Source organism: Pituophis catenifer, unplaced genomic scaffold (assembly GCF_029215685.1).
Source record: "Pituophis catenifer annectens isolate HBS135680 unplaced genomic scaffold, rPitCat1.0.hap2 SCAF_8, whole genome shotgun sequence".
Classification (NCBI taxonomy): domain Eukaryota; kingdom Metazoa; phylum Chordata; class Lepidosauria; order Squamata; family Colubridae; genus Pituophis; species Pituophis catenifer.
In genome coordinates this window covers 43,803,140-43,830,095 of record NW_027256888.1, presented here as the reverse complement: position 1 = coordinate 43,830,095, position 26,956 = coordinate 43,803,140, and the positions used below count along the sequence as shown (strand labels likewise).

The following is a 26,956-nucleotide window of genomic DNA, read 5'->3' as shown; positions in this document are numbered from 1 at the left end:
GTTCTCTTGGGAAATTTAGATAAGAGAACATGCTGGAGATTTGGCAACTTTCCTTCTCACACAGGCCAACAGTGTGCTGGGAAAGATTCTAAGCAGATGCAGTCCCATGACTGTCATGAAAAGTTTTATAAGGATTTGTTTCAAAGCTTGCTATCTTTAAATAAAAAAATTGAAAATATCTTACTCCAGTTTTTTCTCATCCATGCAAAAGTAAATATATTATAGTAAGTAACGTTTCACATTAAGCAGAAGGAAAGTTACTGGAACAGGCATTAGACTTTATCAAAAACAGCTATTTTATTGTGCTTTTTGCTCTTTGTTTTTATAACCATTCTTCCAAAAATTACAGAATCTTGAGATATCTTACAGACTGACAGAAAATAATAATTGCCTACATTTTCATGGAATAGGATTTCCTTCATCCCCAACTTTATGTCTCCATTTTCACTTCAAATAGCCACCATAGATAAGCATTGAAACATTCATTTCAGCAGTTTGTTCAGTAGACTCAGCACCAAGAACTTGAATATTATCAGATCACTACATAAGCAGTTATTCATTTGAAAGCATCATCATTAATAATTTGGGAAGAAAATGCAATTATATGAATTATAACTAACTCTGTTCAGTGACTAGCTATTTGCTTGAAGTTGCTGTACATATTTTTTTGTTCTTTCTACTTGTGTTATGCAGTCCTTTAACTAATCCTTTGTTTTACACATTTGAATACATTTCCTACTCATCAGCCTCTTGTGGATTTCAGATTCTCAGTTCTCCTTCTGCTAATCCTGCTGATACTTTGTCAGAAATGATCATGATTGCTGTTAAACGATTACTTGAGTTCATGAAACTGGTGTGATGGAAGGGTTATGAGGTTCTATCAAGAACCTCAACTTCAAGTCTACCTTCTGTCACAAAAATTCACTGTCCAGTTTCTTAGCTTGAACACCACATGTGCTCTTGTGCAGATAAAACTGAAAGAAGCAATGATAACTGTATAGGAGCTCTTGGAGGAAAGGTGAAATATTACTGAACAATCAATGAAAGCAAGAAAGGGCTAACAAAGGAAGCTGATGTGAGACTTAAAAGGAACCACCATATGCAGAGGCACTATATCATTAAAAATAAAAAAAAAGGAAAAAAAGAAAAAGAAAGAACATAAATGATAGGCAACTCCTTATGTCCTGCTGGACTATATAGATTCAGTTTGAGTCAGCAGGACAGTTTTTATATTTGCAGCGATATCGACTATAGATATCTACTAACCAACCATCCCTAATCTTTGCATACAATGAATGTAGCTTCCACTCTGATAAGAATGCATCATTAAATCCATGTTGAAAGAGACATTGCTTTTTCTTTTTTTTAATCCACTGGATTTCAGCCAGCAATGTCTTTCAATACTTTTAATGCACGCTATCAGCTTTGCATTGCTTTCGTCCTACAACTGTGCTCATTCTGTTAATTTCTATAGTGCATTTTCCTGTGTCACTAGGTGGCAGAATTCCATTATCACAGCTGTGTTCAAACTATAATTACATTCAAAATAGAAAGCTCTTTTATATTGGTTTTTCAAAAGAAAATTTACTTCCAGAGTATGAAATAATTAATGATAACATTCTTTTGATATTGATTTCATTAACCACTTATTGTCAAAGTACCAACAGAATTTGCTGTTGGTCTTTAAAGATAGAGGAAGAACATGAAAGACAACTGGTCCTTGATTGAAAAAAGGTAGTTGCTATAAACTTTATTTTATTTTATTTTATTTTCAATACTAAATACTGATATAAAATGGTTCAACAAAATATTACAGTAAACTTTGGCAGTCCTCCAACTACTATAATATATCATATTCATGAATCATTGAAAAGACAATGAAAACATCTCCTTATTCCTTATTTGTTTCTTAATAAAAGCAAGCTGTATAATAAAAATAAATTTCACCGAATCAAAGTATTTGGATCTGTATATATGCACAGGAGATATATGCATCTTTTGCTTGAATATGCAGAACTAATATGCTGAGTTTTACTTGGTTGTGCAAAATGCAGAGCTGTTGATTCCTAAATTCAAAATTATGGCTTTTTTTAAATGTAGAATGATCCTGCATTATGACCTAGACTTGACATATCCAATGTTAGTCACACCTCAAAAGCTTTGCAAAGGTTATATTTTAGAAAGCTAAGATATTCATTAAAATCTGTTGTTGTTCCATTCTTTTGATATTAGTACACTGATTTCATTAACTACTTATTGTCAATATTTTTTTAAAAAAACAATAATATTGGTTTTGGTTATGCTATTGGAGGATTTTAAAGCAATTAGTTAGAATACTCATATACTTATTATTTTGCTTTCACCTATAAAATACATACCAATTTGTCATCAACAATATTTTAACATTGTCAGTTTGCATAAAATGAGACAATAGCCTCATGACTGAGTTGTCTAAACTAAGTGAAAGGTTAGGTGCAATTTTCCCCTTGCAGCCGTAAGTTTACTTCTTTGCCAAAACTGGAAGAAAAAGTATCACAAATCTCTCATCAAATGAGGTTCTGCTCATTCAAAACCTAGTGCTTACTGCAGAGTGTCCTTTCAATGCCATTCAACAAGTTCAACAGAAGTTAAAATTAATCATCATTTCACAAGATATACACACACACATATAAGGGGAATCTCTTTGTACTTTCCAAGGTATCAAGGTAGGAATATTTTAAAATGATAATTTTCTTAAAAACTGCATCTGATAATACATTTGAGGAAGTTCTGTAAGTACTCCAACTGTTCTCTCAAATATACTAAACTTAACTTTTATTTCCTTCTCTTTCTCTACACACATGTACAAATACATACTCTGATTAAAACAGAAAGGGAGATACTCTTATTTTCTTACCTTGGCAATCTTCAAAGGCTGCTTTTCTTCTTTGCCACCCTGAAGTCTGAAACCCCAAGGTGCCCCTCCAGTCATAGTGATGCAAATATAATCCTGTACACCCATTATCTTTCTGGGAAAATCAGTCAATGTTCATTAAAAAAAAAAAAACGTATCTCTAAAAAATCCTGCAGCTGGAGATTTGCAGCTGGACTTTGCCTTCTAGATGGTGTTAGAGAGGAGAGACAGGATCACTGCTGTTGGCACTGCCTGCGTTCTGCACTTGGTTAACACAATCATTGACTGAGAGCAAGGAAGCGCTCCCAGTCCAAGGGATCAGCCCACTTTTTCGTCAGATTTGCTGTGTTCAGCCCACCTTCGTGGTAATGTCAGAGGAACACAAATGAAAAGCACTCGGCTGTGAGGCAAAAAAAGGCTATATTTAAATCTACGAGCATTTGCCTGTGACAGCTAAATCAAAACAGCCAGGTCAAAGGACTTGTTAATCTCCCTGCAATGATTTAAGACAGAGAGTTTACTTTTGTAAGTGGTACCAGACTTGTTAAGCTATAGTTGCAACACATTCTGTGTTCTTATAACCCAAACAAAGTGTAGGAGGAGAAGAGGAAAAAAGTTGTCTTCCTCCCCAGTTCTTCATCAGATACTAGCATGAAGCATCCCACTGAGAATTACCCACAGACCCGCTGTGATAGGATGTTTACAATTATCAAATGATAGCCTGAGTTTTTGACATATGCCTGGTTCTTTCTGGCATAAATTTTCCAGTGCCTGGATTCACACCCCACATGTTAAGCCATGGTATGTTCAAGCGATTGGCTGGTTTTGAACTATGAACTAAACAATAACTCATGTTTTACAAAACTCAGTTCAATCTAGTAAATCAAAACCAAAGCAGTATGTTGTAAGAGTCGGGCGTATATGTTCTTTTTCCCATTGTTATGTGTAAAAGCTACATTTTGTATTTGCTCCCTTAAAAAAAAATAAAAAGCAAACAGCAAGACTTAACTTTTACATTTTAATGCAAATGGAGGAAGATCACTTTCATATTAAAGGAGGTAATGATTCAAATGACTGAAGATCATACCTATGGCCATTCAGATCTGCCACTCACAGCAGCATGAGAGAGAAGTAGAAATGGTGAATTATGCTGGAAATGTTGGTTCAGAATTTAATAAGGATGAAATAAAATCTGGGGGAACCTCAAGATTGAAATTAAGATTAATGGACAGGAATTTATACCCATTCCTCAATTCTTGTGGCAAGTCCATATTCCCACCTGATACAAATACATAAACTGTGATGTCACCATGCACATTTTGTGTTTTTTTAAAAAAACACAGTTACTAATGGACATTTATTTTTGGAGACTTGAATTGCTTCAATATTTATTGGAAGACAAACGGCCAAGCATGATCATGCCAGGAAATTCTTAACTTATGTTACTGACAAGTTTTTTCCTTTGGAGGAAAAAGGAAGTAACAGGGGAATCACTTGATTTGATAATAATCAATAGCAAAGACTTCGTTGAGGAAGTAAAAGTAGCAGGAATTTTGTAAGAAACTTGTTATGTAATGCTAAAAAGAATGTAAAAAGAAGGTCAAGATCAGAGATCTTCAAACTTGGCAGCTTTAAGACTTGTGGACTTCAACTCCCAGAATTCTCCAGCCAGCTATGAATTCTGGGAGTTGAAGTCCACAAATCAGTTGAAGTCCTGGTCAAGATGAATAAATTGCAAAAAATGGTGGGGGATGAGGAGGAAGAAGAGATAGAGATGCTAAAACTACAACTGTAAACAAACTGAATGAAAGAAAAGGTGGAAAACAACAGGAAAAACCAATATGGTTGGAAAATTAAAACGAAGATCTTTTTTAAAATACTTATTTTTAAAAGTTTGAGTTTGAGTTTGAGTTTATTTAGATTTATATACCGCCCTACTCCCGAAGGATTCAGGGCAGTAAACAGCCAAAGATAAAACAGATACAATATAAAATTTAAAAAATAATTTAAAAACATATTAAATAAATTTGGCCCATACTAATTAAAACACCCCTGTTTTTAAAAAACAAATTAAAATTAAAATTAAACAATTAAAAAGAGTTAGGTCAGCCCCGCTTGTTGGAATAAAAAAGTCTTGAGGCCACGGCAGAAAGTGCGTAAATCCGGGATCCTCCATATCTCTGGGGGGGGGAGCTCGTTCCAAAGGGCAGGTGCCCCCACAGAGAAGGCTCTCTCCCTGGGGGCCGCCAGTCGACACTGTTTGGCCGATGGCACCCTGAGGAGCCCCTTTCTGTGGGAGCGTACTGGCCGGTGAGAGGCTACCGGTGGCAGAAGGCGGTCTCGTAAGTACCCAGGTCCTAAGCCATGGAGCACTCTAAAGGTGGTAACCAATACCTTGAACAGCACTGGGAGCCAGTGCAGCTCGGGCAGGAGAGGTGTTACATGGGAACGCTATGTCACTCCCATAACCACCTGCATGGCCGCATTCTGGACCAGTTGGAGTTTCCGGGTGTTCCTCAAGGGGAGCCCCATGTAGAGAGAATTATAGTAGTCCAGGCAGGAAGTGACGAGGGCGTGAGTGCCGTGCATAAGGAGTCCCGATCCAGAAAAGGATGCAACTGGTGAATCAGGCGAACCTGATAGAAAGTCCCCCTGGCCACAGCCATCAGATGCTCTTCTAAAGACAGCCGTGTATCCAGGAGGACACCCAAGTTGTGAGCCCTCTCCGTGGGGGCCAATGACTCGCCCCCAATAGTCAGTGATGGCACCAACTGACTATATCGGGATGCCGGAAACCACAGCCACTCGGTCTTGGACGGGTTGAGCCTGAGTCTGTTTCTCCCCATCCAGATCCACACGGCCTCCAGGCACACATGTAACTTGAAAAGGTGGACATATTACCCTATACAGTTAATGAAGAACAACAAATATGGTGTAAGAAAAGCTCAGAATGGCAGAGACTGAAAACAGTTACAAAAAGTTCTATGTTCAAAATAAAAAGCCTGGATGGCATAACCATGAAATTGCTATGTAGTTGGCTCAAGAATCATATAAAGATATCAGTGGTTCCATATTAAATGGAGAAGCTGAGTAGGCCCTGCAAGCTAAATCCTAAATCTTCTGCTCTTCACTATTTTTATTAATGGCATGAATCAAGAGATGGACTATTTACCAAATCTGCCAATGACACAACATTGGATAAGATAGACAATACCTTAGAAGATTAAAAAAAACCCCAATCTTGATTAAGAAATAAGACAAAGGTATTTAAGAGGAACAAAAGCAATAAAATGAAATTCATAGATATAGAATGGGAGTGGGGATCCTGATCCTGGCTAGGTATATATTCCTGAAAAAGTCTTGGAATACTTGTGGGGTTGTGAAGTCAGCAAATCAGCAGAATAGCTGATTCCAAAAACTTGAACACAAGTATAATTTCCAAATCACATTAAGTAATGCTTCCACTTTATTCTACAATGGTCAAACCTGACCTTGGTTATTTTCTCCAGTTCTCAGCATCAATTTTTAAAAAGTTTCAGATAAAGTAGAATAGTTTCAGAGAAGAGTAATGAGGATGATGACAGAACCAGAAACTAAAGCCTGTGAAAACAGAGGGAAAAAAATGGGAATGTCAAACTTTCTCAGTCTTGAGAAAAGAAGAGAGAAAATATAAATATCTGAAGAAGAAATGTCATATTAGAAAATCAAGACCTGGCTTCTATTATTTCATAATGGAGGACACAAAATAATTGTTTCAAGTTACAGGTAGGCAATTCTGATAAATTTTAGAAAAAAACATCCTAACAAGTGATGGGTACAAACTGTGGGTACAAATTCAGTGGATATACTGAAGGGGAAGCTAGACAAATATGCTGGGGATATAAATGTCATGATGCAGATAAAAATAAGATCTAAATAAAAATGGTTGAGAACCATATTTTTGGTTAACATTTTAGTTTTAGATTTATTTAGTTTGAATCCTGCCACCTCTCCATACTTACCGAGTTCTTCCAAAATTTGGGCGCCTGTTTCCAAAGACCAGAAGAAAGTGTTGGAGGAGTCAATGGGGATACAAGTTGTTAAGAAGGTAAAATATCTGGGAGTATGGATTTCAACAAAGTGCTCGGCCCTTAAAGAGGATAATTATGTACTCCTGGTCAAAAATATTAAACAAGATTTAGAAAAGTGGGAGAAGCTCCAGATATCCTTTTTAGGGAGAATTACAGCAATCAAAATAAGCGTGCTACCGGTTTTACTACCGGTTCTATAGAACCGGACTGAACCAGGAGCAACCCACCACTGATGTTAGTATCTATTAGGCTCAGGAATATCTTTTGTTGTTAATTGGCTAAAGCAGTGGTTGGCAAACCATGGCTTGCGAGCCACATGCGGCTCTTTGGCCCCTTGAGTGTGGATCTTCCACACTCATGAAGCCTTGGTCGGCTGTGGCTGAGCCGGGAGTGTGCGCACGCGCAGGGAGAACCTCAAGCGAGCGCTGAAGCTCAGGAAAAGTGCACGCAGGGTGGGCAGGAGCTTGCTTAAGGAGGGTCTCCCCACGTGTGCGCATGCTCCCGCCTCAACCACAGCCGGGACCATGCGCTCTGAAGAGCTCCTTTGAGAAGCGGCATGGTGGGGTAACGAGACCCCTCCCGCTCAGCCAAATGCCGGGCTCTTGCCCAGGTACGGAGGTGGAGAAAGAAGAGACGGAATAAGGCTACCAAGAAAGCATCTACTACAGCTACCTCTGCCGCCAAGAAGCCGAACTGTGAAACCGGAAGTTTAGCGAAGCGGATTAGAACGATGCAGGAGGAACTTCCTGTCCCATCCTGTTAAGACCCTCCTAATCGAGCAGCCGCTCACCCCGTGGGTGCCTTTGCTGTGCTTTGGTGCTCGTTTGGAGAGGGTCTTCCCGCCCATGCACACACTCCTGGCTCAGCCACAGCCGTCCAGGACATCACAAGAGGAGGGGGAGAAGGAGGACGGTCACCCGAAGGGAGGGGGAGAGACAGAGAGAGAGAGAGAGATGGGGGGAGAGAGAGAGACATAGAGACACATACAGAGTGATACATAGAGAGAGGTGAGAGAGGGAAAGAGAAGGAGAGATACAGAGGGAGAGAGACATGGGGGAGAGAGGGAGAGATAGGAAGAGGGGGAGAGAGACAGAATGGTTTTGTGGCTGGGTAGGTGTGGCTAGGGAGGGTCATGTGACTGGGTGAGTGAGTAATATCGAGTTGGCCACGCTCACCCAGGTTTTGTGGCTCCGGTGTGTTTTTTTTCTGTGGGAAACGGGTCCAAGTGGCTCTTTGAGTGTTTAAATTTGCCGACCTCTGGGCTAAAGCATTAAGCTAATTAAATGCTGTTTGTCAATGAATGAAGTTAATGGTGCCCTTGGAATTTGGCAGCATTTTCTATGGAAATTAGTTCTGCAGTTCTGCCTATAATGTCTCCCTTCCCACATTGATAGCAAGTAACAGAGTGCCGTCTTTCTCCCCACGTCCTTTGGTCTTGGTGGAGGGCTGCAAATAGTTTTAAATCCTCTTTCCTTTGAGTCCTTCACCTTCACTCCCTATTCCTTTCTCTGCTTCCCCCCCCCCTTTCTTCCTCTTTCTTTTTTTCTTTGGCCATATATAAAGTTGACAATCTTCCATAATTCAGGGATTTCTAAAGATGACCAGTTGGATACTGTCTGAAAATGATTTTTAATGTCACAGGCAGGTTGGTCTATAAAAACAGATGCTAAGATTCTCTGGTCTTTCTGATTATTAATATCTAGGTGCACAGAGGCAACTCTAGTTTTAAGGAGGCGGACTCAAAAGGTATCCAGAGTTTCTCTTCTCTTTGGATTGTATGATGGAATCTAGACCATTTTAAAGGTTTTTGTCCCAGCTATTGTAGGACTTCTAATAAATTTTCTTTTGTCCTAGTATATTTCTTCCAATGCCAATTGTGTTATAATCCCAATTTCTTTTCTCAAAGGAAGATATTTAACAGCTGCATCATATCTCCCCAAGAAGTGTTATAGCTATCAATAATAGATTGCAGGGCCTGAATAATAGGAGAGGTACCATCAGTTTTCCTCCCCTTCTTCTTTACACCTCTATTCTAATTTGGGATTCTATACAATCACTGGGTTGACAATCAATGCATTCAGCACACCATTTACTATTATTATCAGACTTTACCAGTACTGCTCTTTTTCTGGTTCTGAAAGCTCAGCCTAACAATACCAGTATGGTAAGTGCGAAGGTTTTATTTTCAGCATTTTTAAATCTCTTCTTGGTATTGCAACTTAAAACATTGAACAAACAAAACAATAAAAGAAGTAGAAATATATAGATTGAGTTTACATATTACACCAAATTATAGTTTAGTTAATGTGCTTTGTTGAATCAGATAGAACTGGCTAGGTTTAAGCAATACACTAAGCCAAAACCTATCAAATCACATTATGATTAAACGCCAAGAAAGAAACAAGTCCCACATCAAATGAAACCCATACACATGAATAATTGGAGATATAAGAGCTTTCTGGGAACCACATAATAGAAGTTTAACAACTAAAATGAAGTCACACCTGATTTTATTGTCAGTTGAACTGCGGCCAAAGTCACACATCATAATTGGCCATTATATTGTTTAGTTGTTTGAGTCTTAGTTCATGGCTATGATAGGCATCTGAAACATAATATCATGAACATCTTCATAATATCATTGTAGAAATATGAATTATTTTGATGCTACTAAAAAAGTATAAGGTTCTAAATTTAGGCAAGAAAAACCAAATGCACAGGTACAGTATATGTGGTACCTTGCTCAATAGTGGTAACTGTGAGTGGGATCTTGGAGTCCTAGTGGACAATCCTTAAATATGAGCCAGCAGTATGCTGCAGCTGCCAAAAAAGCCAACACAGTTCTATGCTGCTTAAAAAGAGGGATAGAATCAAGATCATGTGAAGTGTTAATACCCCTTTATAATGCCTTGGTAAGGTGACTTGGAATACTGCATCCAATTTTGGTCGCCACAATGTAAAAAAGATGTGGAGACTAGAAGGAGTGCAGAGAAGAGCAACAAAGATGCTTAGGGGACTGGAGGCTAAAACATATAAAGAATGATTGCTGGAACTGGGTATGTCTATTCTGATGAAAAGAAGGACTAGGAGTGACATGATAGCAGTGTTCCAATATCTCAGGGGCTGCCACAGAGAAGGGGGAATCAAGCTATTCTCCAAAGCACCTGAGGGCAGGACAAGAAGCAATGGGTGGAAACTAATCAAGGAAAGAAGCAATTTAGAACTAAGGAGAAATTTCCTGACAGTTAGAACAATTAATCAGTGGAACAACTTGCCTCCAGAAGTTGTAAATGCTCCAACACTGGAAGTTTTTAAGAAGAGATTGGATAACCTTTTGTCTGAAGTGGTTAGGGTATCCTGCCTAAGCAGGGGTTGGACTAGAAGATCTCCAAGGTCCCTTCCAACTGTTCTGTTCTATTTCTATTTCTATTATTTCTATTTCTATTCATATAACTATTCAGACTATATCTCTTCCTTGCTTGCTTGATTTGAAGAAATTGCATCCCACCTTTCTTCTAGCAAAGATGACCTTTTGAACTGCTTCTTCAGTATTAAAAAAAACATAATTGATGGGCCTTAATTTCTAATTTTGTCTAGTATATCCAATCTAGCTTGCGACCAATCAATGAAAGCTGCAGTATATCAAATAATTAGAAAAGTTGAAGTATTTCAACTTTAATTGAATTTAATTTTGTTTTTAAACTATACCAGACTAATTTTATATAATTGGATCAAGTATTATTTTACTTGATTACGTAGTAAATCAGACAGTAATCCTAAGTGTTTGTATCTTTTTCTGGTACCAACTGTCCCATTTCCATTCATTAGCTGCATTCTAATTCAACAAGTATTCCTCCTGCAAAGCAAGCTCCAAAGATACACATTAGTCTATTAAAAAGGCAGACAATATTTGGTCCAATGTTTGTCAATTGAATGCTCTCTAAAGGATGGTACATTTGTTCACTCCATTGAAACAGAAAACACTCAACCACATTTAACAGATCACATTGATCAAATCCACCCTGTGTGATTAAGATATAGTTCCATGTGACATGTAAATCAGGGGTGAAATCCAGCAGGTTCTGACAGGTTCTGGAGAACCGGTAGCAGAAATTATGAGTAGTTCAGAGAACTGGCAAATACCACCTCTGGCTGGCCCCAGAGTGGAGTGGGAATGGATATTTTGCAATATCCTTCCCCCAGGAGTGGGGAGGGAATGGGGATTTTGCAGTATCCTTCCCCTGGAGTGGGGTGGGAATAGAGATTTTGCAGTATGCTCTCCCGGCCACGCCCACCAAGCCACGTCCACAGAACCGGTAGTAAAAAAAAATAGATTTCACCACTGATGTAAATCCATAAAAATTGGGTAAACCATGGTGAGTTAAACACTACTATGAAGACAACCACCATTACTGGCTTCAAATGGTGGAGTTTAATTTCCCTGTCGATCTTTCCTTCCTTGTTAAAACCTAGGTGCTTTAACCTTTTTCTCTCTTGCATGCTATTTTCACAAGATGCGATTACTGGAACGCAACCTAAGGGCGAAATGCTTCACCACAGGCAATACGCATGCGCTCCTCCTTCCTGTCTCTTTCGGGTGTTTTTTTTTTTTTTTTTGGGTGGGGGGGAGTGTAATGCTCGCAGCCCGACTGGCAGCTTAGAGCAGAACACAGCTTGCGTGGCGGCGGCAATGCGCGCTTCGAGGCCAGCTGTGGCCTCGGCGCGCGCTCCCGCGAGCACTGTTACACGTGGCAGTTCTCTGAGCGCTCCCGGGTAGGGAAAGCCTGAAGGCAGCCGGCTCGTCGCGCGGCTCTCTGACAAGCGCCTGCAGCAGGACCGGCTTAGAAGCAGGGCGAGGTAGCGAATTGAAAGCTGGGGACGGCCAGGTAAGGGGAATGACCTTGGGCAGATATTGGGGGGGGGGGGGGCAAGAGAAATTAGAAGGCTCTGGGGACAGGCAGTATGGACCCGAGAGTGCCTTTGAAAGCAATCGGTAGGGCAGTCAGAGATGATAGCATCCCTTTGAACCAAGGGGCATCTAGGGCTGGGGGGAAAAACTTCTGAATTTGCATAGAAGAGGAGGGAGAGAAGATTTATCTCAGCGCAAGAGATGCAGAAAAGCCTCTCCGTTATCAAATTGGGTGTCTCATAGGGAACATTGCGAATGCAGTACCTGATCCACATCTGGCCAATCTGTCTAGCCTTAGGAGGGCTGGCAGGATTTGCTTTCAAGGCATCCGCTGATTTAGTCTGCAACCTGCTCAGTTGTCTTGAAGCTGTTCAGGTTCTAAATAGGCTTAATTCTTTTAGAAAGTTATACTCAAAACAATTAAAAAGCCCATTCAAGCCCCATTCCCCCAGCTTGGGTGCAACTAGCCCTAATTTTATTGCAAGACTGAAGGATTTGTAACCTAGTCAAAAACTGTGAAAAATGGGCTGATTGCATGCCATGCAAGCTTTTACATACTTAATGTTGAAATAGTAATTTTCAAAGGGGTTTTCTGTAAATGCTATTTAATAAAGATATTGGCATTGCTTTCTCAATTGGGATTAATCTTCACCATACACAAGCTACCTGAACCCACATTGTGTTGTGGGGGCGGGAGACTGACCCTGCCATATTGTATAACAAGAATGGGGAAATAGTTATTTTGACATATGTGCTGCAGTGGTGGCATGCATCTTTTGTCCTTAACTTGCATCCCAGTAGTCACCCTTTAATTATGAGCTGAGTATATTTTGAGTACGCTCTTATGTCTTCCTACATTAAAGAATATATGGGACAATCGCAACATATTTTCTCAGCTGTAGGTATATGGGAACTTGACATTTCAATACTGTTTTATCTGCTATCATTACAGAAGCATTTTCTTTCTCTGTCGATTCAGTGCAATTTAGTCATTATTTATATTTTATATCTTCTTTGGTTTTTAATAACCAGGTACATAAAATGTGTGTATTTACTGTTAGTTATGATTCTCTTCATCATTAATATGGGAACCTTAAACATGAAGAGGTCAAGAGTACTGCATAATGGAACACAAAGAGGTTATAGCAAGACAGAAGAGGAAGTCATCAGCTCTGTTAGAGAAATTAAACTGCCTCCTCCATCTGTTGATACCTATCATCAACCATCCGATTTGGCTATATAATAGAGTGTAAAAAGGAAAAATAGGGAGGCATTCTGCTGACTTAGTTAAGAAAGTGTTTGTCTGTTGTTTGGATAGTTTTCTATGTAGGTAGTAACTAATAACTATATAACTAAGCCTTCAAATCTGAATTACTTTTTTTGCTTCTTAACCTAAAAAAATGTTTTCTTTGTTGTCTTGTTGGAAAGCCTGATTGCAGGGATGTTTTTAAACTAATATGTAAACTACTACTATGAAAGCTAATTTTTTTTTTGGTATAACGTAATTATGATTGATGGATTACCTTCTTAGTATTGAGATGATTTATAAAATGGTTTTAATTTGCACCTTGTTGGTACACATTGTTGGAAGGGAAGGAAAGAAGGAAGGGAGACATATTTGTTAGGTTACTTTGTTTATCATGAAACTGAAAGTAGATTGAAGTCATTTAAGCACAGTTATGTTTTTATTTCTTTCTTGGCCTTTGGTTTGCTTAGGATGTTCTGACGTGGCACATTTTTTTCCTGTCTCAACTGTGCAGGAAGTAGTTTTATTGGCTCAGAATATTATCAACTGTAACTGGCTAGAATGGAATTCTTTATAGTGACTATCAGCATGGCTTATCAAGCAGTTAAATGCACCTGTTGAGATGATTACAGCTCTAAACTGCCACGTTTCTATCCTGAAAGAAAAAAGAATTATGAGTCTGTTTTGGGGGGGAGACGGTAATCACTGGCAGCAATCTGATTCTTTCATAGAATGTATTTAATTAACTAGTGCCACCTCACCAAAAACAATTTTTTTCATTTTATGTGCATGGCACTTGAAAAATCACAATTTTAAAAGTTCTAAGTTACAAAAATATTTGTCTTCAAAATATGAAAGGAAATAACAGGAAAATCAATTAACGATACAGATCAGATGTACATGTTGGCATTCATAATTTAAAATACTGCTGATTGGTTATTATTTTTTCAGTGCCTACAGTTTTAGTAAGCAATAAGTTGTGAGTAAATAGCCATGAATACCTTTCCTTCTCTATAAATGTCATTGTAATCAACAAAGCTTATGGGGTTTTTGTGTGCGTGTGTGTGTGTATGTAATCCATGTTTGTTCTTATGACATACAAGGTATACAATTTGTTTGATTTTTATATACCTTTGATGCATTTCATATTTTTGCATAAATTCATGTCTAGAAATTTGATAACTTTATTTAGTACATCCACTTATTGCAAACTACAAATATACTATTTTGTTAGACATGGTGATGTAGGGCCCACAGTGGTCTGTCAGAGAAAAGAGTAAGGTCTATGTGAGCCTTTCCTTAGTAATTTTGCACATACCAATTAATGGTAAAGAAAGAAAAACTTGTAATTATTATAATTGACCAGGTCTACTGTAATTTTTTCTTTCACTTCATCCTAAGTACTTACTTTCTTTCTCCTGTTGTTTTGATTTGGCACTGAAAAGTTGAGAAGTGATTGGAAGAAATTTTGAGACAGCTGATCCTTTGACTGCATTTTTGTACATATTTACTTAGGCATTAGCCTCTTTGAAATTTGTGGGGCTTGCTTCTCGGTAAACTTTTATAGAATCCAAAGTTGCATTTGTGAAGGTAGAGTGGTAGATACTAATTTTTATCTTTTCCCTTTCATTCTAGTTGTCTCTCCTGGACTCACACTTTCTGCTTGAAGAACAGGTGGCAGCTGTAGCCAGAGGGGCTCTTTACAACTATTTCTTGTGCAATAATTGTTCCCCTACAAGTAGCAGCTCATGTTTGCTCACACCTAGTCACCTCCTAATTGTACCACTGCGACACACTCTGTGTGGGGCTGCCCTCAGAGAGCATAGGAAAGGTTCAGTTGGTCCAGAATACAGTGCTATGGGTGCACTTCAATAAGTCCTGTAACACTGCTATAGAGTTGGTCCAGAATGCACTGGCTTCCGTTAGACTTCTGGATGTGATTCAAGGTGCTGCTTATTGCCTTTAAAGCCTTACATGGCACAGGGCCAAGTTTTTTTGAAGGACACCTTCTTCCAAGAACATCTGCCTGTCCCACATGCTCCCAGAGGGCGGCAGAAGGCTTCTTGTTATTTTCTGGACCTAGGAAGTGTGCCTTTTCTGCAGTTGCTTCTGTTCTCTGGAATGAAACCTATCTCCGTATGCTGTATAATAGGCCCCGATTTTGCTTGACTTTAGGAAAACCATTAAGACTTGGCTTTTCCCCCAGGCATTAGTGGAGCCTTGATTTTTTTTTTTTTTTTTTTTTTTTTTGGTGCTTGGTGGTAGTTTATGTTTTGTATTTTTATATCACATAGCTTTTAATGTTACTGGTAGATATATATAGTGGTTTTGTTTGTCGTATGACTCCCAAAGTCACATTGTTTGATTTGGATGGTATTATAAATCTAATAAACAGAAAAACATACTGCACAGAAATTTGGGAAATCTTGTGAATTGGAAACTTCCCTCTTTCAAAGAACGTGTTCCTAAATGTGAACCCAATTATTATTTTCAACTGTAATTGCCACTTTAAATAACATCCTCATCAGTTATAAGTGTTAACCCAATCAAATATGAATAAGTAATGTGATGCAAGCAAATAGGATTTTCTTGCAAGTAGTGGGCCATAGAACTGCAGAAGTTGACATTTTGGTTGTACAAATAGGAAAAATACACCTGTGAATTTTACCTGTGTCAGAGACTTATTTATTTGTTTAAAAAAATTTAGAAGCCCCTGCCCCCTTCTTAAGCAAGTCTGGGTGGCTTAGAAATTAGGGTCTTTGCTTATCTATGAGTTGAAGTAATGCTACCTTTGAGTTGGCACAAAACTTATAACATTTGTTTTCTCCTTTACCAATTCTTACCAGTTCTATTTATTATTATTATTATTATTATTATTATTATTATTATTATTATTATTATTTAATCTTTAGTGAGATTCACAGCCTTTGAGGCTGGTTAATAGCTCAGCAGCTCGAGTCCTAACCAAGGACCTAGGAACTGTTAAGGTATCGTCGGAGGATGTAAGCTGTTCCGAGTAAGGTGGTTTTTTGTAGAGTCAAAATGTTCAAGTCCAGCAAATTTAGAATTTCTAAATAGCGGGGTAGCCCTTTGGGTATTGCTCCAAGGGCTCCAATTACAATTGGGACAACACACAATTTCTTTTTTCACAGTCGCTCAACTTCAATTTGCAAGTCGCGGTACTTTGTGATTTTTTTCTTGCTGCTTATCTTCAATCCGTGTATCACCAGGTATTGCAATGTCAATGAACCATACTTTTTTCTTTTCAACTATTGTTATATCAGGTGTGTTGTGGACCAAGTGCCTGTCAGTCTGAATCCTAAAGTCCCACAAGATCTTGAGTTTCTCATTCTCTAAAACTTTCTCAACCTGATGTTCCCAATGGTTTTTGCTGTATTCAAATCCAAACTTCTGGCACAATTTCCAGTGAATGATCTTAGCAACACGGTCATGGCGTTGTAGGTAGTCAGTTTGTGAAATTTTGCTGCACCCACTGATCAGGTGGTCGACTGTCTCATCTTTCTCATTGCAGAGGCGGCATTTGCTGTTGGTGGTAACATATTGAATTTTTGCCTTCATGCAGTTTGTGGCTAGGGCTTGTTCTTGAGCTGCCAAAATAAAGCTTTCTGTTTCTTTTTTCAGTACTCCTGATCTTAACCAGTTCCAAGTTAGTTTCTGGTCAGCTTTGCCTTCAATACTTTTCAAGTATTGGCAATGCAGAGTTTTGCTTTTCCAATTTTCAGCTCGCTGCTCAATTACTTCTTTCTTATATTCTGCTTTTGTTTTAGTTGTCTTTAAAAGGCCTCCTTTATTTACTTCCTTAATCATTGGTTCTTCATTTTTCTGGATGTAATCATTCAAGCTGTGTTTTTCTTCTTCCACAGTCTGCTTTACTTGTAGGAGTTCTCGACCACCCTCTGCTCTTGGTAAATATAATCGGTCAACATCACTTTTCGGGTGCAAGGCATGATTCATTGTCATAAGCTTCCTTGTTTTTCTGTCCAAATTGTCTAACTCCATCTGGGTCCAGTCAATTATTCCTGCAGAGTATCTAATCACAGGTATAGCCGAGGCTTTTATGATGTTTCCTCCACTCAATTTGGACATTAATATCTTACGAATTCGCCGAATGTACTTGGCTGAAGTTAATTCCTTGACTTTATTATGCATTAAGTCAGAGGCTTCTAAAATCCCCAAGTACTTGTAGCCTTCTTCTGATTTTACTGTCTTTATCATTTCTTCATTCTCTAGTTCTATTCCATCCTCTTCTATGATCTTGCCTGCTTTGGTTGCTATTGTTGCACATTTGTCAATTCCAAACTGCATACCGATGTCTTGGCTGAATTCTTTTGTGTTTTCAATTAATAAATTCAGTTCAGCTTTTGTTTTACCAAAACAAAATTATTATTATTATTATTATTATTATTATTATTATTATTATTATTATTATTATTATTATTATTATTATTCCAAGACTTGGTTGGGCATTATTTTGCACCATTCATTGCTTGGGCAAAATGATTGCTGTGTCCTTCTGGCTTTGATACCATCCTTTTCCAATATAACACCAAGCAGCAGGGAAAACATCTACCAGTGAGGGCTTTGCAGCAGGATTTGAGGAATTCCCATTTTTGGTTTTGTCTTCTCTGGACTGGTTTATCTGCTTCTTTGCCCAACTGTATTTGGGCATCCCTCCAATTAAAAGAATATGAAATACAGAAATATGTAAATATGCTGTACACCAATAACCTTATAGAGAACGGAGGCAGACCCCTTCACAGTTAGTGAGGTTCTTGTAGAGCAGGAGCACTAAGAAAACTAGCTGCTAAATAATTTAGGGTTTTTTCCCCCCATGGAATTGAGAGGACTTATTTAGAAGCTACCCAACTCTGGGCATTCATATTTTAAAAGCAAGAAACACTAAAATTAGGGATGAAACTGATAAATACCAGGAAAGGGACAAATAAGCATTCATCTTAAATAAAATTGGGATGCTTTTCTTTCTTTATGCTGAATATGTTTCTCAGTCTTTGCAACTTTAAGGTGTCTGAATTTCAACTCCCAGAAGTCCTAGCCCCGTGATGGCAAACGTATGGCACGTGTGCCAGAGGTGGCACGCAGAGCCCTCTCTGCTGGCATGCGCATCATCGTCCCAGGTCAGATCTCCACGGCGTTTCTTTCGTGAGCTTCTGTTTCCCTGCAAACGACGAAATAGAAGCTCACCAAAAAAAAAGTTCTTACCTCTTGCCGCACTGCCAGTGTTGGGATGCCCCGCCTCCCGCCGGCCAGCTGGTCTTCGGGTCTCGGCTGCGCATGCGCGCATCTCCGTGCATGTGCAAGTCTGCACATGTGCATGTCTTTGCACACAAACACACATGTCTGTGTATGTCTACACATGCGCATGCATGTGCACCTTTCAGTTTGGGCATGAACACGCGCAGTTTGGGCACTCGGTGTCTAAAAGGTTCGCCATCACTGTCCTAGCCAGTATTCTGGGAATTGGTTGAAAGTCTATAGAGATGTTGTGGTCAAAAACAGCGGATGTAAAAAGAACTTGAATGGAAGGACAGAAGCTAGAAGGGAATGAATAAGGTGGAGGTTGATTTATAAACAGAGAGTGAAGCGGCCAAGTCTGCATCTCCCAGTACTTCCCAAAATACCCCACATCAGGACACCTGACTGCTTCCAAAGTAATGGTGAGCAACATAATATGTTTTATTCATCTTGCAGATGTCTTGGGATGATATTGGAATAAGGTGGAAAAAGCTATTAGAGTGGAACAGCTAATGATTAATGTCTTTCTCATTCATGGAGTGGGAATGAGATAATATTAGGTGAACAGAGTAAAAATTATGTTCATGGGATGATAGTACTGTGTTAAGGGCAAGTAGTGATTGGATCTTAAGGTCTTTTTGGGAAGCTTCTTTGCTGTTTAAATACTTATTTGTTGCTCCTCTATTGTGGCAGGTGAGGGGACGTTGGGGAATTCTTGCCTTCTTGGAAAGGATATGCATTTCAATTATAGTGTTGCAACACTATAGAGATAGAGATACTGTACAGAGAGATATAGATATAGATAGTGTTTTCGTGTGGTATATGTCTATATGAATACAAAATTATATATATATATATAATGATATATATAATTACCATATTTGTGTCATTTGACAAAAGTAGGTATAAAAAAGTAGGTTTAACACTTCAACGAGACAAGGAAATAGTGGAAGGGCAGAAGAAATTGAGGAATGGGTCATAAGAGGAATGGATATTATTTCAGCTGCACATAGATTGTCCTACTTAAATAAGGTGTAGAGTTTAAGTGAAGATGAATCGCTTGTGTCCTGTAAGCAACAGGTGGCCTCCAATCTTTTTCTTTATACTCTTGGGGTATCCTAAGACTGTGCTCCTGAACTGTAGTCACATAGTTTTACATATTCAAAAGAAACATGTTTGAAGGTGCATTATCTGCAGTGGCTTAACTTACCAATTTCTTTAACCCATTGCAGAGAGAGTGTAAAACTGAAAATTTAATTCCTACTCCTTCAGATAATGTTGCTGTTTTCTCTCCCTCGTAAGAAAATGTGTATCTCCAGGCACCAAAGAGATGTCTGCTCCTCAACTTTATCCAGAAAAAGTAGATTTTGAAAAGAACTTCCATGAAGGCGTTCTGGCAAAATTCTATATTTTATAAAAGAAAATATATATTATCCAGTTATGCGATAAAACCATTTACATCTGTATCCCTGATATAGAAAAACTACCATGTGCTTTGTCCATATCAAAATCCTCATTCTTAAGAGAATTATCAGACTATGGACCACTTCCTTGGATCTGATCTGCCAAAATGCTGACTCTGTTTCTTACTATTATAATGTAATAGTAATAATTCAATTCACATTTTTAGTGGGTGAAAATTATAATCTTCCTATTTATTCACATTTTTATAAGGAAAAAATACCGCTGAAATGAATCACCAAGGATATGTTGCAGCACCTCCATATTCCCAGGCCCAGCCAGGAATGGGAGGATTTTCTTCTGGCTTTGGACAAACAGTTTCTTCACCTCTGCATGGACATTATAATGATCCAAATCCAGCACCTTTTACATCTCAGTCAGGTACAGTTACTTCATGTTGTATTCTGGTTCTTTCTAGAAATAATGGGTTGTATTTTCCAGATTCTCAGCCAGGACAATGTTTGAGGGGAATTCTGGACGTATGAGTTGGGGAAAAAGAGTTCACTATCATAAAACTAACTACAATTAGAACAAATAAAGGTTTATCATGGCCTGTGGACTCAGGTTGTATGTGATTCAGCATTTAAACCCTGGGAAAAAAACCCACTACTTATGGACTTCTTTCACTGAGATCTTTGTCCTTTTTTAGTATGGCTATAAAGTTTTAAAAAGCTTATTGCTTTCTTTTCTTTCCTGATACTGATATAAATGGAAGACACTGAATAATTTGGAATTTATTTAATTTAGTTTATTAGTGTATTTCTTTAACATACATTATTTACGCTTTGACTTTTATGGTGTACTCCTTTAAATGTAATGGTTTTCCATTGATATCAATATGCTTACTTTTCCTTTAGGTATATTGAAAACAAATGTGCCTTTTGGAGTTCCTCCCGTCATGGGATCTCCACCTCAGAACCTCCACTCACCTAAGCAGAGTAATTTCCAGAATGGACCCAGCACTGCAGCAGCTCAACAGCCACACAGGTGAGATTTGAAACAAAGCAGAATAAAGCATTAGAAATATTCCCAAAGGTGCTTTTTCAAGAGACAAGTGGACTTTCTTGTTTTTCTTTGAAGATGTTTTACTTCTCATCCAAGAAGCTTTTTCAGTACTGAACTGACGAAGTTTCTTGGATGAGAAACGAAACATCTTCAAAGAAAAACAAGAAAGTCCACTTGCCTCTTGAAAAAGCACCTTTGGGACAATCATGAACCTGGATGACAGAATTTCCATAGACATTCAGAATATTTTTTATACTTTTGAGGACTGCGCAGACCTTTTGATGAATTCTTTGCTCATGTGACATGAAGCAGGCTCAGAAGCGACAGGATGGCTCTTCATTAGAGTTTTGGTTCATGCCAGCTGTCCTTCCAGAAATGTCTTTTGTGCAAACACATACATGCTCAGAAAATTTTGGGGTAGTTGGGCTGCAGAGTAGGATACACTAAGCCTTCAGAGGACTTGTGGTAGCTTTATGTTTTTGCACGGTAGATCCAAAAATACTTTTAAAATATTGGAGTTCTATGATACATCCATTCCTGAAAGCATTTTGTTAATATTTATCACGAACTTGTTTTGAAAATTCAGTAGGCCATGCTCAGTTTATCTCAGTCTTAAAGTACGATGACCCAAATGGAACAGAACACTTGAAGTGATATCTGACCAATGAGAACACAATGGAACCAATACTTTCTGTCAATTGGAAGCATACTTATATTGGGTATCACTAAACTTTGATTTTACAAACTTTAATGCAATGAAATTTGAATATAACAGTCATATTGTGTCAGAATTTATGTTGTATGTGTAATATTATTAGGTATCTGACATATATATATATGGTAAAGTCAATATACATACAACATTTGTGCCAATTGGTATCATTTGCATAATGCCAATGTAATGTGAATAATGTAATCTGCATCACTATAATGACATACCCTTTGATTTACTGGACTTTGGGGGAAAAACAGACACTCTCCTCCCCAATCAGTTTACTAAAATCAGATTTTTATTATATTGCATATGCTAAGGACACACAGTTACATAGTCTTTTTGAAAAATAAATCATTTTTGTACTGAGTTCTAGAATATTGATAAAGAAGTGTCTCTAAAAATTGGATTAACCAAAAGGAAAAGCCTAATTCTTTTACTATTGTATCAAGCAGTTATTTTAATCAGAATCCAAGGTCTAATTTAATCCATATGTTTTGAGCAGCCATAATGCAGAACATATTCTGTGAGCAGAGAATCGCCTTTGACCTTTATGTCCAACTTAAAAGATCAAAGCTGAAGGTCTGTGAGCCATGAGATGAGATTTAATCTATTTCAGTTTCTTTTTGTTTCTTAGTCATTAAATGAGCAGTGTATGCAAGAATTAATAATGTCATATTTTGTAAAAGTTGTTAAATTACTTATGCATGACTTTGAGAAATCATTTTTGAATAAGGGAAAATTATTCAAATTGAGCTGCCTACTAATTGAAATTATTCTTCTCTGACCCTATTAAGTTTTGCTTTATTTAAGCCAGTTTTAAGTTTTAAGGAAAAATATGCTCAGTAGATATGTTGCATTTCATTATTATTATTATTATTATTATTATTATTATTATTATTATTAATTGAATTTATATACCGCCCTACTCCCGAAGGACTCAGGGTGGTGAACAGCCAAATAAAATACATATAATATAAATGTTAAAAAACTATTAAAATACAATTAAATAATTGGCCCAAAAAATGAAATTTAAAACACCCCAATTTATAAGACAAACTTAAAATTTAAGAATTTTAAAAAGTTTAAAAAGTTTAAAAGAGAGGTTAGGCCAGGCCGGCCTGCTGGAAAAGAAATGTTTTGATGGCACAGCGGAAAGCGCGCAGGTCCGGGATCCTCCGTATCTCCGGGGGGAGCTCGTTCCAGATGAGGGGTGCCCCCACAGAGAAGACTCTCCCCCTGGGGGCCGCCAGTCAACATTGTTTGGCCGATGGCACCCTGAGGAGCCCCTCTCTATGGGAGCGTACTGGTCGGTGAGAGGCCACTGGTGGCAGAAGGCGGTCTCGTAGATATTCCGGTCCTAAGCCATGGAGCGCTCTAAAGGTGGTAACCAAAACCTTGCAGTGCACCCGGAAGACCACCGGGAGCCAGTGCAGCTCGCGCAGGAGGGGGGTCACATGGGAGCGCCCCGTCGCTCCCATAACCACCTGCGTGGCTGCATTCTGGACCAGCTGGAGCCTCCGGGTGCTCCTCAAGGGGAGTCCCATGTAGAGAGCATTGCAGTAGTCCAGGCGGGAAGTGACGAGGGCATGAGTGACCGTATTTAATGAGTCCCGATCCAGAAAGGGACACAACTGGCGAATCAGGCGAACCTGATAAAACGCCCTCCTGGCCACAGCCATCAAGTGCTCTTCTAAAGACAGCTGTGAATCCAGGAGGACCCCCAGGTTACGGGCCCTTGCCCCCAATAGTCAGTGATGGCACCAACTGACTATATCGGGATGTCGGAAACCACAGCCACTCGTTCTTGGATGGGTTGAGCCTGAGTCTGTTCCTCCCCATCCAGATCCGTACAGCCTCCAGGCACCGGCACATCACTTCAAGTTAATTATTAATTATTTCAGCAATTTTTTTTCAAGATTTGAAGAGAAAGGAAGAGAAAATTCTCTTTATTAAGAGAACTTAATAAAACACGTTTGCTAATATGGATTAAAAGATAGAAGGAAAGATTTTTAGACTTCAGTCATACTTTTTAGAAAGTAAAATCCACGCTAAGCACAGTGTTCTTCATGATTACTCAGATATTGGGCTTCTGCATCATGCAAAGTTAAAATGTGAATGTTTGGTCTTATCTTAGCAAATTCTATAAATCCTGTCATTGTGGTTTGCAAACCATAGCTTAGGGCAGTGATGGTGAACCTTTTCAGCACCGAGTGCCCAAACTGGAATGCGTCTGTGTGCCCGTGTGCTGGCCAGCTGGTCTTCACGCATGCTGGAGCACCGGAAACCTAAAGACCAGTGGCCGGCGTGCGCATGCGCATTGGCACTCCAGCGCGTGCAAAGACCAGCTTGCCAGTGTACATGTGCACACTGGAAACCAGAAGAGTAGCTGGCGATAGCGCACATGCCCACAAATAGGGGTCTGCGTGCCACTTCTGGCACGTGTGCCATAGGTTCGCCATCACGGGCTTAGGGCTTAGTCCAGTCTCAAACCAGCCAAATTGTGCCTGACTTACGTGAAATAGTTCTCACTTTGCACAGTCTACTGCATTCTGTATACACAGGGTTGTCTATATTGCCATTATAAATTAGAAAAAAAATTGCAAAGGAAAATGATGACCAAAAATGAAGGAGCAGAAAGAATAAGGCAAGAAAAAAAAAAACTTAAATACAGAATTATTCATAATGTTTGTAATTCATGGTTGTGTTTCATAGGGAATATAAACTTTTTGCAAACTGAGATCATTTGTATTAGATTGGATTTAATTGCAAAGCACCTTTTTCCACTTAAGTTTTTTGCAATGTGAAAAAAGATCAATTGACCCTGAGGAGACAGATAAACCTCCAAGTACTTCAGCGACCCTCTAAAACAGGGTTTCTCAACCTTGGAAGCTTGAAGATGGGTGGACTTCAACTCCCAGAATCCCAACGCTGGCTGGGGGATTCTGGGAGTTGAAGTCCACCCATCTTCAAGCTTCCAAGGTTGAGAAACACTGCTCTAAAAGGATGCAGATTACCAGCTGTCTGCAAAGAATATAAATCCTTCTTGGATGAGAAGCGAAATGTCTTCAAAAGAAAAAAACAAAGTCCAGTTGCCTCCTGAAGAAGCACCTTTGGGACAACTGTGACTTGGATGACTGAGAATCCCTACAGAGCTCCTAATAAAAATACTTCTAATCATTTCAGCTCATCTCTATTGTGTTTGTAAAGCATAATGTCACAATGGAAGCCCCTTTTTTTAGAAGAGAAATTTCAATTGTGCAAAATGATTCTAACAATTGACAGTGCCTGTGTTTTTGTCAGGAGAATGAGCCTTGGTGAACTTAGGACTTAAACTCTATTACTGCTGAGTAGTCATATGAAGAAGAGATTGGAAACTTTGACATTTGATTAGCTGCAGCTTAGTATTAAGTGATTTTTAAAACCTGGTTAATGTCAATTAGTGCTTTATTGAAACAACCCGGCTATATCTAATTTTTTTTCCACAGTGAAAGCTAACCATAGTTTATATGGGTTTAGTCATAATGATAAACTGTTATTAGTAGAAGGGGAAGAAAACCTCTTACTTTGAAAGTGCCTGAAAAAAAAATACAAGGGATAAATAATTTATCTGAGGATGGCTCACCTAGAATTGTTCCCCTATAAATAATAATTAATCAGGAAGTTGCTGTACAGCATGTGATGAGTAAACCTGCTACAGACAAAGCCTCTTTTTAGTTTCCTAGACATTTTAGGTGTGGTATTTTCTCTGCAGAGTCTACAGGAATGATTCATGTGCATCTTGGCTGATACGTTTTATGAACAAAATAATATACTGTATGATGATTTCCTGAGTTTGTATAATGTTATTTTTTGTTTTCAGATTGCCAGGTCCTCCAGCTTCTTATCCTTCCTACCATCATTCTTTACAATCTGGTCCTAACAGCCCCCCTTTGCCTGCAGTACAGCTGACAAATCAGCTTGGCAACATGCAGATAAGTAGTTATGGTATGATCTATTAAAGGTTTTTCCTTTCTTTTCTTTCTTTTTTATTGTATAAAAACAAAAAGGAGGAAAAATAAAGGCAGAAAGTCAAAATAAAATAAAAACTTTTAAAAAGCATACATTACATATATTTATTTATATTTATACATATATAAAATGTTCTATATTAGCATTTCAGTGAATAACAATATTTCATTATAAGAATGCATAATCTATTCCTTTATAAATTGCTAAAACATCAATTTTGCAAATCACTGGATAGTTTCTGACAGATTAGAATTTTAACTATGCATTGGTTTGTTTTAATATGAATTGGATTTAAATAAGATTAGCATAGAAACACTAATTTAAATTCCATAGAATTCCATAGATCTCAATGGTTAGATCCAGATTGAATTGGTTAGAAACAACGTTAATTCAATCTGGATCTAATCATTGGGTCCAATTGTTCCAAGTGGATTTTTGCTTATATTAAGGGCTTTCAATTGGAGATTCTTGCACCATCACAAAAAGTATTAGAGCAAGGGGATGGGATAAGTGTATAATAACATGGGGGAATTTGTGATCAGAATCCTGGAAATGAGCATTTTACATTGCACAGACTTCACATCGACTGGTTATCATATACATGTCATCTAAAGGTGGTATAAAAATACCTAAGGGAGTCAAACCATATAGTATGTTTAAGTCAATATAGTTTTTCTGAGATTTTCCTTTCTTAAAAATACTTAAAAGAATTAGAATGCTAGATTGTACTATTCATTTAAACATATTTTTGGTGAAGGCAAAGACCTGATAGTTCGAAAGCTTACTGGATGCTTCCAAATAATATCAATTCCCAGTACTAATCGGATATGCAGTATGAGTAAATGAATAAATACCTGGATCATGACTTTTAAAGTTACCTTCATAATCTTACTTTGATACAAGATTCCTAATGCAAATTTTAATCAATTGTAAATCTATTTTAAGCAATTTTGTCAAAATCACGGTTATTTATTCATTGGATAGAAGGGTGTTCATTTTTACAAACTTCATAAAGTTAATAATACTAGAAAAATATCTCCCCTCTGTTTTCTTTTATGTGTAAAGAAGCAAACAATTATTGGTTTATACAAACTCTGACTTAATAAATCTGACTTTATCAAAGAGAATGCAAGAATGGCAGCCATCTACAAAATAATGATTGCCATATTTGCTCACACATATTGTACAGCATACAATTTGACATGTGAAAATCAGCTTATCCTAGAGTTCCCGTGTAATTTGGAAATTGTATGTATTCAGACATGATCTCTGAAATATTATGCATGCCATGGACACTTACGGATTAGGCTTAACATTTCAGCAAAGGATCCTCATATTTTATGCCCTGTTTTCTATAGGTAATAAATGTATTGAT

At 38.1% G+C, this 26,956-nt stretch overlaps 2 protein-coding genes across 2 annotated transcripts in view; one reads left to right on the top strand and one right to left on the bottom strand.

The window, feature by feature from the left end:
- Window positions 1-3,016, bottom strand: part of SYNPO2 (synaptopodin 2) — a 99,246-nt gene extending 96,230 nt beyond the window's left edge. The window contains exon 1 of the mRNA XM_070949219.1: window positions 2,897-3,016. Within this exon, the coding sequence (XP_070805320.1) occupies window positions 2,897-3,001 (105 nt within the window). The 5' untranslated portion in view covers window positions 3,002-3,016. The remainder of the gene's footprint in view (window positions 1-2,896) is intronic.
- A 17,055-nt stretch (window positions 3,017-20,071) lies between these two features.
- Window positions 20,072-26,956, top strand: part of SEC24D (SEC24 homolog D, COPII coat complex component) — a 55,052-nt gene continuing 48,167 nt past the window's right edge. Inside the window, exons 1-3 of the mRNA XM_070948218.1 lie at window positions 20,072-20,234; window positions 20,711-20,840; window positions 25,433-25,557. Of these exons, the coding sequence (XP_070804319.1) occupies window positions 20,084-20,234; window positions 20,711-20,840; window positions 25,433-25,557 (406 nt within the window). The 5' untranslated portion in view covers window positions 20,072-20,083. The remainder of the gene's footprint in view (window positions 20,235-20,710; window positions 20,841-25,432; window positions 25,558-26,956) is intronic.